Genomic DNA, 13,462 nt, shown 5'->3' on the forward strand with positions numbered 1-13,462 from the left:
TCAGAAGGTGACATTATGTTAAATAATATAGCAACCAACAAACGATTAGTATCCAAAATAAGTAACTTCAACGAAAAGAAAAACATCCTAATAGAAAAATAGACAAGATATAAATATTTCACACATAAACATAAGAAACTGAAACTCATTAGAAATCAAAGAAATACAAAATGAAACTACAATGAGATATTTTATCTCTAAAAATACAACTAAGCAGTCTATAATTTGGCAAACGATTTGGCATTTTCTTATTAACCTGAACATTTGCATATCTGTCAGACAATTTCATCCTTAACAATAAGTCCTAGAGACAGTCTTGCACGTGTGTCAGAAGACACACATACAATCTTTGTGGTACATACAAAAATCACAGCAGCGGTATGTAAAAATTCTTATAGCTGAAAAAACAAAAAACACAAAAAAATTCACTGACAAAGAATAGATTGTTTAGTCTATTTGGGTTCCCATAAATAGGGTATCCTATAAACAACAGAAATGTATTCCTCACAGTTCCAGAGACTGGGAAGTCCAAGATCAAAGCACTGGTAGATTTGGTGTCCAGGGAGGGCTGCCTTTTGGTCCATACACAGAATTGGCTTGCTATATCCTCACATTGTGGAGGGGGTGAGGGGTATCTCTCAGGCCTCTTATTTTATAAAGGTGCTAATCCCATTCATGAGAGCAGAGCCTCCCAATGTCCCACTTCAAATACCTTCACATTAGGGATTAGAATTCAGGTATGAGTTAGTGTGAGGAATACAACCAGACTATTCCATAAATAAATTGTAGTTTATTCATACAACAGACTGTGGCACAGAGGGGGAAAGAATTACAGGAACACTCAGCAACAATAAATTCCCCTACAAAAAGACTTACTCGCAGAGCATAATATGTGTAGATGATATTTTTAAGGTTTAAATAAAAGCAATACTAAACAATATATTATTTAAGAAAACATAGTTTTAATAGGTAGGAACTCATAAACAAAAAATCCAACACAGTCGTCACCTTCATGAAAAAAAGAAAGATGAGATCAGGAAAGAGTACATAGATACAATCAAGATTATTTGTGACAGCTGCTGGTGAGTATACCAACATTATATTTATTCTTCAATAGGTTGCAAATATTTTGTAATAAAAATTATAAAAATAAAGCAAGAACATAAGGAAAACAGCTAAAGAAAATTCTCTTCAACTGAGGAAAGCAAGGAATAGAGAGTAACGATGAAAAGAAATAAAAATCAACAAGACTGGTTAAAACGTGCAACTCAGATCTTGTGGTCTTGCCATTAGCCACATGGCATGTATCTCATTCACAGATAAATATAGCAAACTTAATGGTTGGCTTTCTCTCTTGTCCTCTATTGCAAGATTTTCCTCCAAGGCAAAAAACATTATTTCTGCATGAAAAAGATAAACAATCGCTTTGAGATAAGAATAGGCAGTCATTCAGAATTCAGCTAGTTAAGAGCAGAGTGCTTAGAAATCAAGGGTCACACGTTTCAATCCCATATGAACCAATTAGCTTTGCCCTTTTCCAGGGCAAAGACTGTCAGCTCACCAATAATTCGGATTACAAGTTGAAATCAGAAGAAAGGAAGATAAATCCCCACCAATATGAGAAAAAAATCTCAAATTTACTAATATAACAAGGGTCTTCTCTGCATAATAAATTAAGAGCTAACATTTATTACTCTAAATGTCCACCATTCATTGTCTCATGTAATCTTAATGAAACTCTAATCAGGTAAGTACTATTATAATACCTATTTTATAAACGTTGAAATTGAGTTGACTTAGAGAAGTAACTTGCCCAAAGTCACACAATTAAGTGCTCAAGTCTATGATCCAAATCGATGCATCCAGACTCCAGAATCTATGTTCTTATCTATTACTCCATAAATAACACCCCCACAATCCTGCACAAAAAAAAGTCTCACTAGAAGTATTTAAAAATTTAGAAATAGAGAAATTGAAAGAATAAAACTTTCCTACCATTTCCCCTCAATTATGTATTTCACTTTCCACTTAGTCTCCTACGACCAGCTCTAACAGCCTGATCTGGAACATGACAGAAATGCAGAATCTCAGGCCCCAGCCCAGACATACTGAATTAGAATCATGACTACTCCCACCCTAAAATGCTTGGATGTAGATTAGAAGTATTTACCCAAAGTATTCTCACTATCTAGGATACACCTACTTTCTCACTCTGGACCTATGCTAGTGCACTTCTGACAAGTGCACTTTCTGAAACTAGAAAGCCTTTAACAAACTGGCATAAATTGTTTTCTCTGCGAAAGTTTTGGTAATTTCTTCCTCTCCATTAAACATGCTCCTTGAAAAGCTTCTCTCCACAGGTTCCTATTTGGTTCATACTTCAATTACAGCACATTTTGTAACTATTTTTTACCTGAATACCTATCTGTAAGATTCATAGAAACATAAATGTTCTTGTTCAGTTTTGTATCCCCTGTCAAAATACAATGGGATTTTAATAAATATTGCCTATATGATTGAATAAATGAATACTGGATGGATGGATGGATGCATGGATGGATGGATGGATGGATGGAAAAAAAAGGATGAAGAGGTGAGTCTAGTTGGACTGAATCCTAAAATGAGAGTATCGGCATGATAACGTATATGTTACTAATTGGTAGAAATCTTGAGTCACACATTTCTCTTCAGCCCTACTTCCCTAATTCAGGACTTCCACATCTCTCCTCTATCTAACTTCAGTGTCCTCCTACTGTTAGGAGAGCTGTGAGAATAATCTTTCTTGCCTCAGAAAATAGCAAATCCATTTGTCCAGGTGGTTAGCACTGAAAAGCATGGATTCTTTTTTAATTCATCCTTTCTTCTCATATTTCACATATAAGCCAATATCAAAGTTTATGACCCTTTGAATTATTTTTATAACATAGTCTAAGTATCCACTGAATTCTACCTGGATTATTACAATTGCCTCTTAAATTGGTCTCCCTACTCTCATCCTTGCCTTCCTATATTACGTTTTCTGCAATGCATCCAGAGTGATCTTCTTAAAACATTCAGTTAGATCTCACCACTCTTCTGATTAAGACAACCCAATAGGTTCCATGTTGCTCTTCTACAAAAAACACACCAATGGCTTTCCATTTCACTCAGAGTAAAATCTATATCCTTATAGTAGCCTAACAAGGCCCGAGGAGACCTGCCCCACATTTATCTCTCTGAGGTCACCTTTCACTTCTCTTCCCCTAACTCTCAGTCTAGCCATACTAACCTTCTTGCTAGACAAGCTCCTGATACATAAGCTTTGCATTTGTCCTCTCTGCTTAGCATGCTCTTCATCAAATATCTGAATGATTCACTTCTTCTAGATTTCTTTTCAAATGTCATCTAATCAGAATGATTTCTTCTGCTACCATACACAAAAGAGCACTATCACTCTCCATCATGCTCCAACTTATGCTGTATTATTTTTCTCCATGTGCATACATTCAGGTCAGAGGGTCACTGTCTGATAAGCACATGACACATGGTAATAAGTGCTATGTTATTGTTTCCTTGCTTTGTTTCCTAATATTTCTTCATCACCAAGAATAGCACCTAACACAGAGTAGAATATCAATAAAAATTGGTGGAAAATATATTTAGATATATTAATTAATGAAGAGTTGCAGTTAACAGTATGATTCCTGCATTTTATTATACATTTTACAAAAAAAATACTTTAAATTCAAATTTCCTATCTATCTATCTTCCATATAACCTAAGAGTCATTATTTAATCAATCCATAAAATGTACTTATTTTAAGGTCACCTTATTAGCTACACAAAGATTCTTATTCAGAGAAACATGCTTAACAATATCTATCTAATATTCATTCATACGATTTTCAAACTCCACATATGTATGACATACACAAAGGGACAATTATAAAATTACAACCGATTTCTCACCAGAAATTATGCAAACCCAATGATAGTGACATGATATCTTCTCAACAATAAGGAAAAAAAACATTTTTTCTTCTGTCTGGTTTGAGACAATTGTATAAAGAAATAATTATAAATCTGTAATGATGGCATACAATGTATAAAGATGTATTTGTGACAATAACAGCATAAAGAGCAGGGGGAGAAACAAAGGTACATAGGAGCATGTTTTGTACTGACATTAAGTTCATATGAATTTCTATGAGATTGCTTTAAACTGTTAGTTCTAATCCTCCCAGGGTATCCACCAAGGAAATAACTGAAAAAAAATATAGTAAAAGAAAAACAAAGGAATTAAAATATCACACCAGAAAATATTACAAAAAAGAAGGCAGTAATGGAGGAAAAGAGGAACAAGACATAACACATATAAAAATTAGCAAAATGGCAGATTTATATCTTACCTTATCAATACAGACAGTCCTTGACTTCAAATGGTTGAACTTACGATTTCTCAACTTTACAATGGTGTGAAAGCAATATACATTCAGTACACTCCTTGACTTATGATACGGCTACATCCATATAAACCCATTATAAGCTGAAAATATTATATCAAAAATGCACTTTCAACTTGCAATATTTTCAACTTACAACAGGTTTATCATGACATAGCCCCATCATAAATTAAAAAGCATCTGTAATTATATTAAGCCCTCAAATTAAAGGTGATTAGGACAGAATAGATTTTAAAATCATATTTCAACTATATGATGTCTACAGAGAAACACTTTAGATTAAAAGACACACATACTGAATGTAAAAGCATGGAAAAAGATATAACATGCAAACAGTAACCAAAAGGAAGCTGGGGTGGCTATAATGTCAGACAAAATGGACTTTAAGACAAAAATTGCCACTAAAGAACATTTTATAATGATAAAAGAATCAATTCATCAAGAAGAGATAACAATTATAAAAGTAAATGTACTTAACAACCCCAAATTATGTAAAGCAAAACCTGATAGAATTAAAGAGAAAAAAAGACAATTAAACAATAATAATGGGAAAAATACTAGACAGAAGACCAGCATGGAAACAGAAGACTGGAAGAACATTACAAGCCAATTGGACCTAAAAAAACCAGAATGGAACAGAAAGGAGAAATAGACAAACCTACATGTATGGTTGGAAAAATTCAACATATCTCTTAGTAACTGATAGAACAAGTAGAGAAAATCTATACAGATAAAGACCTAAACAATGATATCAAGAAACTTGACCTAAACAACACTTAAAGAATATTCTACCCACAAAAGTAGGATACATACCAAGAATTCAATATAGATGGGTACAACATCAGACTAACCACAACAGAAGAGAGAACGTATGAACTTAAGGACACATCACGGTTGAAGCAAAGAGAGAAAAAACCCTGAAGATACAAAAAAGAGCTCAAAAAATATATGGAATAGAGTGAAATATGTGTGTAATTGGAATCTCACAAGGACAGGAGAGAAAGAATATGTACAAGTCATATTTGAAGACATTTTTACCACAAATATTCTAAGAATAAAGAAAACCAAAACCATAGGCCACAGCTGAAAAAAGCTCTAAAAACTAAAAAACCAGAAAAAGGAAAAACACTACCACATTTAAATCATATAAAAATTGCTGGAAACCAAAAATAAAGAGAAACTATAAAAAGTAAACACACAAAGGACACACTACTGTTAAAGCTCCAACAATAAGAGACATGACTTCTCAATACAAAATACAGAAAACAAGTATATCATCTTTAAAATAAAGAAAGAAAAGATAGTGCAAATCAACAATTCCATCCATCTGGAAAATACTCTTCAGAATTAAAAGCAAAAGAAAGACATTATCCAAAAAAATAAAATGAGAGAATTCACTGTGAGATGATGACCAGTAAAATAAATACTAAAAGGAGTGCTTAAGGCAAAAGATCCTAGTGGGAAATACAGAATTGCAGAAAAGAACAAAGAAGATTAAAATGTGTAAAACTTCTAAATCCAATTGATTTTTCACAACAATATTATTTTATAGAGTAAAAATATATGCATAATTAAAATGTAAGACAATTAAGAGGCGACAAGATAAACAAGTTATAGTCTATTAAGTTCCCTGAATTGTTTAGAAAATGATTTTTTAAAAATAAGTTAAAATAGGCTTTAAAAAGTCAAAGATTGGGAAGTTCCACTTACAATAATGGCAGAGTAGATCCTATCAGAATACATTTACCACACACGACTATTTAAACTCTAAGCAAATTATAAAACAGCTACCTGAAGGCAACAGAGAGTGATCAAATGCAAGCAGAATCTAGATAAGAAGTGTACTTGGAAAATGGAACAGCATTGGCTAAGTTACCCATTTGGATGAATTTTTACCTTAGCGAGGCCCACAACAGATATCATGTTAGGAGACTAAAATTCCAATAGAACCTTGCAAGAACTAATTAATGGCTTGAAGAACTAGAAGACAAAGTTCAGTCATACCACTGTAGCTACAAATTGAGGAGGGAATTCCAGAAAAGAAGGGCCGGGCGCAGTAGCTCACGCTTGTAATCCCAGCACTTTGGGATGCCGAGGCAGCTGGATCACGAGGTCAAGAGATCGAGACCATCCTAGTCAACATGGTGAAACCCCGTCTCTACTAAAGATACAAAAAATTAGCTGGGCATGGTGGCGCGTGCCTGTAATCCCAGCTACTCAGGAGGCTGAGGCAGGAGAATTGCCTGAACCCAGGAGGCGGAGGTTGCGATGAGCCGAGATTGCGCCATTGCACTCCAGCCTGGGTAACGAGAGCGAAACTCCGTCTCAAAAAAAAAAAAGTTCCAGAAAATAAAGAGTAAAAACTAAGAACTCATAACTGAACTATTCATTCACTGAGCAGACCTCTAAGCAATCCAAATAAGATTTAAAGAACTGAAAAGCAATTTACTGCCACCCACCTGATGGGAAGCAGGGCTTGGAATTTAAGTCTGATCTAGTTAAAATTCTGATTTATATGTTTATTTCAACACTTGTATGAGTAACACCGCAGGAACAGAGTCTCTATGACATATATTTTACAATATACACCATATATTTCCAAATTAGAAGAAACAACATATGATCCATATTCAAAAGAAAAGGGAAAACAATAGTGATCAAACCCAAGAAGACCCAATAGATAAAGAAAATATGGATTTTAAAGGAGCTATTTTAACTATTATAATAAGGACCTATATTTGCTGAATAATTCACATAAAAGACTTAAGAGCAAGTTGGAGATAACAGAAATTTCAGTTAAACTGCATATAAAGTAATAGAAACTAATCTGAATAATATAGATATAAAACAGTTTTTTAAACATAAACAGAGCTGGCCAGGCATGGTGGCTCACACCTGTAATCCTAGCACTTTGGGAGGCCGAGGTGGGTGGATCACCTGAGATCAGAAGTTTGAGACCAGCCTGGCCAACATGGCAAAACCCTGTCTCTATTAACTACAAAAATTAGCCAAGCATGTGGTTCATTCCTGTAATTCCAGCCACTTGGAAGGCTGAGGCGGGGAAATGCTTAAACTCAGGAGGCAGAGATTGCAGTGAGCCCACATATTGCCACCGCACTCCAACCTGGGTGACAGACACAGCAAGAGTCTGTAACCAAAAAAACTAAAATTAAAAGAGCTTTACTAATCTGTGGGCCAACAGTGAAAAGCTTAACATAGGTGAAATAGGAGTCTCAAAAGGAGAAAAGAAAGAAGAGGAATCAAAAATACTTGTGAAAGTAAGGTCAAAATTTTTCTCCAGTTTGGTTTTAAAATTATGAAAATCAAGAAGCTCAGCAAACTGCAAGATGGATGAATATAATGAAAATCAAACTTGGGAATCTCATAGTTTAAATGCTTATAGTCAAAAGGAAAATCTTGAAAAAAAAAAAACCCAGAGAAAACTGACACATTACATTTAAGTGAATAATGAAATGAGTTCTGCTGAATTACCATCAGCAAATGTGAGTCTAGAGGATAGAAGAGTAAATTTTTAATTTTTCTTTTAAAGCCAGTTAATTAATCCAAAAGGAAGAAAGAAAAAGAGAGGGAGAGGAACCAAAGACAGGATAAACAGAAAACACATGATAATGTGGTACACCTAAACTGAATCATATTATAATTATGTTACGATTCAATGAATTAACACTGCAATGTAAAGGAAGAGATTGTCAGAATAAATTATAAACAACAGGATCCAAATATATACACTTTAAATATACAGTAACCTATTTGCTGAAAATAAAATATGAGAAAGGTATACTATGTAAAACACAATCATACAAGGGAATAATTGGCTATACTGACATAATAAAGGTGCATTTCAAGCTAACAAAATATTATAGTTAAAAATGACTTTTTATAATGAGAAAGGGTTCAATGAATCAGAAAGACACAACAATCATCAATATGCATGCAACTAATAAAACAGCTTTAAAATGCATGAAGCAAAAATTGAGAAAACTCAAAGGAGAAACAAAAATCTACAATTATATGGGAGATTTTAACATTCCTTTCTTAAGCAACTGATAGAAAAACTAAACATAAAGATCATTAAAAACATAAAGATCATTAAAGACATAAAAGATCTGAACACTATCAGGTGCAATGATATAATTAATATTGATATTTAAGGAGCACTCTGCCCAGTAGCTGCAAAATACAAATTATTCTCAGGTACATATAGTACTTTCACCAAACCCATAAGCTTCAAGTCTCAATAAATATCAAAATACAGTAATCTTACACAGTAAGATAAGACCACAATGGAAGTAGATTAGAAGTCAGTAACAATAAGATAAACAGAAAACATACACATATATACAAATATTTCAAAAGTAAATAAGACACTTACATTCACCAAAGAGTCAAACAGAACATCCAAAGGGAAATCAGAAACATTTCTAAATGAATGCTAAGCTGGAAACCATCATTCACAGCAAACTAACACAAGAACAGAAAACCAAATACCAAATGTTCTCACTCATAAGTGGGAGTTGAACAATGAAAACACATGCAAACAGGGAGGGGAACATCACACATCGGGGCCTGTCAGGGGATGGGGGGCTAGGGGAGGGATAGCATCAGGAGAAACATCTAATGTAGATGATAGGTTGATGGATGCAGCAAACCACCATGGCAGGTCTGCACATTCTGTACATGTATCCTAGAATTTAAAGTATAATAATAATAATAATAATAAAGAAATTGAGGAGCTCATAGTAAAATTACTACAAAAAAGCAAAGGAGCAAGAACATACAGAATATTCTTCAAAAAGAATAAAGTAACATATTACCCTTGTTTCAAAAGTTACTATAAAGCTACATATATGAGTAGGCATATTTCTGGACTCTGTTCTATTGATTATTTTGTCAATTATTATGCTAATGCCATACTATCTAGATATTTTAGCTCAGTAAGTCAGTCTCAAATCAGGGAGTGTAAGTCCTCCAACTTGTTCTTTATGAAACTTAATTTTCCTCTTTTAGGTTCTCTGTATTTCCCTACAAATTTTAGAATTGATTTGTCAGTTTCTTAAAAAAACAAAAAAAGCCTCCTGGGAGTTTGATTGAGATCTTTTCTCTTAAAAAAAAAAAAAAACCCTCCTGGGATTTTGATTGGAAATCTTTCTGTCTTCGGGAGGACAGAAAGATTTCTTAAATGAAATACCAAAGCAATAGCCATAAATGATTAATTTGCCTGAATTAAAATTAAGAAGTGGCCTGGCACAGTGGCTCATGCCTGTAATCCCAGCACTTTGCGAGGCCAAGGCGGGTGGATCACTTGAGGTCAGCAGTTCAAGACCAGCCTGACCAACATAGTGAAATCCTGTCTCTACTAAAAATACAAAAAATTAGCCGGGCATGGTGGCAGGCACCTGTAATCCCAGCTACTTGGGAGGCTGAGGCAGGAGAATCGCTTGATCCGAGGAGGTGGAGGCTGCAATGAGCCAAGATTACACCACTGCACTCCAGCCTGGGCGACAAGAGCAAAACTCTGTCTCAAAAAAAAAAAAAAAATTAAGAAAAAAATTTAATTTTTGTTAATCAAATGACACGTTGAGGAAAATCAAAAGCCAAGGTACCCACTGAGATATCTGCTGTATATTAACTTACTAGGGATTAATATCAAGAACATATAAAGAGCTTTTGTAAATCAGTAAGAAAAAAGTCCAATAGAAGATTGAACAAAAGACATAAACAGATATTTCACAAAAGAAGACACACACTGGCTAGTCAGTGATATGTACATAATGAACGAAATAAAATATTATCTTATACTCATTCAACTGGCAAGTAAGAAGTCTGCTAACACCAAGTGTTAAGTAGGACAGGAAACAGCCAGATTGTTTTATATTGTTGGTGATAGTAAAACTGATAAAACCACTTTGAAACATAGGTGATCAGTATTGTGTAAAAGTAATATTTTCATACTCTGTTCCAGAATTTCTATTCCCAGATATATAACCCACAAAGATGTATGCACATATACATCATGAAACGTGTGAAAATGTCAACAGTAATACTATCCATAACAGCAAAAATGAAAATAACCAAAGTACTCATCTAGAGACACATGTAAAAATAGTTATGATATACTCACATATAACAGAATATTTTTAAGTGGTAAAAACAGCTATACCAAAAAACATGGATAAATCTTTGTAACATAATGATGAGTCAAAATTGCCTAACCCCATATAACATATCATATCATTTTTATGAATGACTAAACAATAAATTGTTTCCTCATAATTTTGTATATGATTAAACTTTGAATAAAAACGATAAGAAACATGTTTAAGTTCACAAAGCTCATAGAGCTATAATTTATCCGAGGCTTATTTGAAACCAGATCCTACATATTTATCTACACATTTATACTACATTCATTTACCACAGAAAATAGTAAGAAACATTATATGATCTGTTCAAAATCATGTATCAAGGTAGTGACAGGAGTAGGACTATTGGATATTAAGTACTGCATACCAGGCAATATGGCAAGTACTTTACGAGACATACTGTTACTCTTTCTATTCCATTAGCTCATTTAGTTATGAAGTCTCAAAATGGGCATGACCGATTAATTTGCTTTTCCATAATGTCTAACAGTCAAATGATTCATCACAATATTTGCTATACCCTGTACTTCCACATGCACTTCTATATGAAGTTGTACTGTAATATTCATGCCTACAAAAAGTATAAAAATAGTATAATGCAAAATTATCTGCACACTTCTTATACTCCAATAAATGCAAATATATTTAAATTTTATGTTTTAGTCAGTTGTAGGAGATAGATGATTTAATTTGATAATACACTGAATAACATTTGTAGAAAATGTTACTCACCTGCACTGAGTAGTCTGGATCATTTTCTTGAGGTAAAGGATGAGGTGCTCCCTGTGATTCCTGAAGTTTTTCTTTTAACTTAGCATTTTCTTGCTCCTTTTGAAATAGCTGATCCTGAAGATTAACAACACTTTGCCGGAGCATAGCTTCATTTGATTTTGTGGTTTCAAAACAAATATGTAACTCATTGTAAAGCTGTTTCAAAAAATATATCCAAACTGTATTAATAACCAATAAAGCTAGTGTCTGTGTTTGTGTGTGTATGTGTGTATATATATACATGAACTGTGTAAACATAGTCCTTGCCCTCAGGTTATTTTAATAGTCTGAGAGAGAAAGAAGATATAAACACAAAAAAACTAAATTATATAATTTTTAGTATTTAATTTTTTAACACTTAAAATTTCATATTAATAATTAAAAAAGATGTAAGAAAGGCAAAATGTAATATTAGCCAGTGTAATTTAGGAAAAAAATGCCAAATTTCCGAGAAAGAAAATACTTTAACTTAGCTATATTAATCATGGAGGGAATTATGAAAAAGGACCTGATCTGAGCCATGACAATATAATTGGAATTGACCAAAAACAAAAATTCTAAAGATAGAAGAAATGTGAAAAAAATTATGTACAATGATAGAAAAGGACAGAAAGGAGCTAAGGCTATCAGTTTAATTGGACTTAATACATACATTTGAAAGAAAACAAAATTTATTAAGTGTTAATTAATGTTGAATTCTACATTCTTATTAAGTAACCTACTGCTAGGAGGAGCAGAAGGAATAATAAGAGACGAAGTCAGCTGGGCGTGTTGGCTCTTGCCTGTAATCCCAGCACTCTGGGATGCAGAGATGGGCAGATCACGAGGTCAGGAGTTCAAGACCAGCCTGACCAACATAGCAAAACCCGATCTCTACTAAAACATATTTAAAAATTAGCTGGGCATGGTGGGGTGTGCCTGTAGTCCCAGCTACTTGGGAGGCTGAGGCAGGAGAATCACTTGAACCTCAAAGGTGGAGGTTTCAGTGAGCCAAGATTGTGCCACTGCACTCCAGCCTGGGCAAGAGAGTGAGACTTCGATTCAAAATAAATAAATTAATTAATTAAATAAAATAAATTTTAAAAGAGACAAAGTCAAGCAATAAGACTGTAGATAGAATGTAAAAGCTCTTCAATAACAGATTAAGAGGATGGACCTGTTCTGTAGACAACAGGGAGTTACTGAAAACCTTAAACAGTGTGAAAAACTAGAAGCAACATTTTGAAGGCTTGATCAATAACTTTAAAACCTTTTTAAGTTAAGGTAATATGCATTAGATAAATTTAAAAGAAGCCCATTAAAACTGTGAGACAACATATGACATATAAGTGCTATCATATAGAGAATAATATAGGGTTAACAATGGTATGCCTCCAGTACTTGTAAACTTGCTGGGTAATGAAAATCCTAATGTATAATTGTGATTTAATGAGATATAATTCAATCTGTGGTAGTTGATTTACATACACAATCTGTATGTATATCTGCAGCTGACACTAGAAAAGTGACCTGAGTGAAGATATCTCTGTGTGTGTGTGTGTGTGTGTGTGTGTGTGTGTGTGTGTGTGGTTTTAAAGGCTAATAGTAAAATCATATAATAAGAGCAAAATCCCCAAGTGGAAAATCTCAAAATTGTGTAGATGCTACAGTAAGTTTTTAGGTTTGCTCATTTAATTAAAGATACAGAACATCTTCCATTAGTCGGCCTTGCCTCATGGGAAGAAACTCACAGACATAAAAGACTATAAACCTTTAGTTCATCTAGAAACCTAGGATTTGTGTACATTTCCGTATGCATGTTATACCTCCGTTTTTTAAATTTAAAATTTAAGGCCGGGCGCGGTGGCTCACGCCTATAATCCCAGCACTTTGGGAAGCCGAGGTGGGTGGATCATGATGTCAAGAGATCGAGACCATACTGGTCAACATGGTGAAACCCCATCTCTACTAAAAATACAAAAAAATTAGCTGGGCGTGGTGGCACACGCCTGTAGTTCCAGCTACTGGGGAGGCTGAGGCAGGAGAATTGCTTGAACCCAGGAGGCGGAGGTTGCGGTGAGCCAAGATCGCGCCATTGCACTCCAG

The 13,462-nt window shown here is 34.1% G+C and overlaps 1 protein-coding gene across 7 annotated transcripts in view; it reads right to left on the bottom strand.

Annotated features, from left to right (window-relative positions):
• CNTLN (centlein) overlaps positions 1-13,462 on the bottom strand; it is a 374,623-nt gene that overhangs the window by 189,453 nt on the left and 171,708 nt on the right. For all 7 annotated transcript variants that reach the window (XM_064381308.1, XM_012449978.3, XM_012449977.3 and 4 more), the window contains one exon: positions 11,339-11,533. In XM_064381308.1, the coding sequence (XP_064237378.1) occupies positions 11,339-11,533 (195 nt within the window). The remainder of the gene's footprint in view (positions 1-11,338; positions 11,534-13,462) is intronic.

This window comes from Aotus nancymaae, unplaced genomic scaffold (genome assembly GCF_030222135.1).
Source record: "Aotus nancymaae isolate 86718 unplaced genomic scaffold, 86718_ANA_hifiasm-v0.15.2.pri h1tg000003l, whole genome shotgun sequence".
In the NCBI taxonomy this organism is placed as follows: domain Eukaryota; kingdom Metazoa; phylum Chordata; class Mammalia; order Primates; family Aotidae; genus Aotus; species Aotus nancymaae.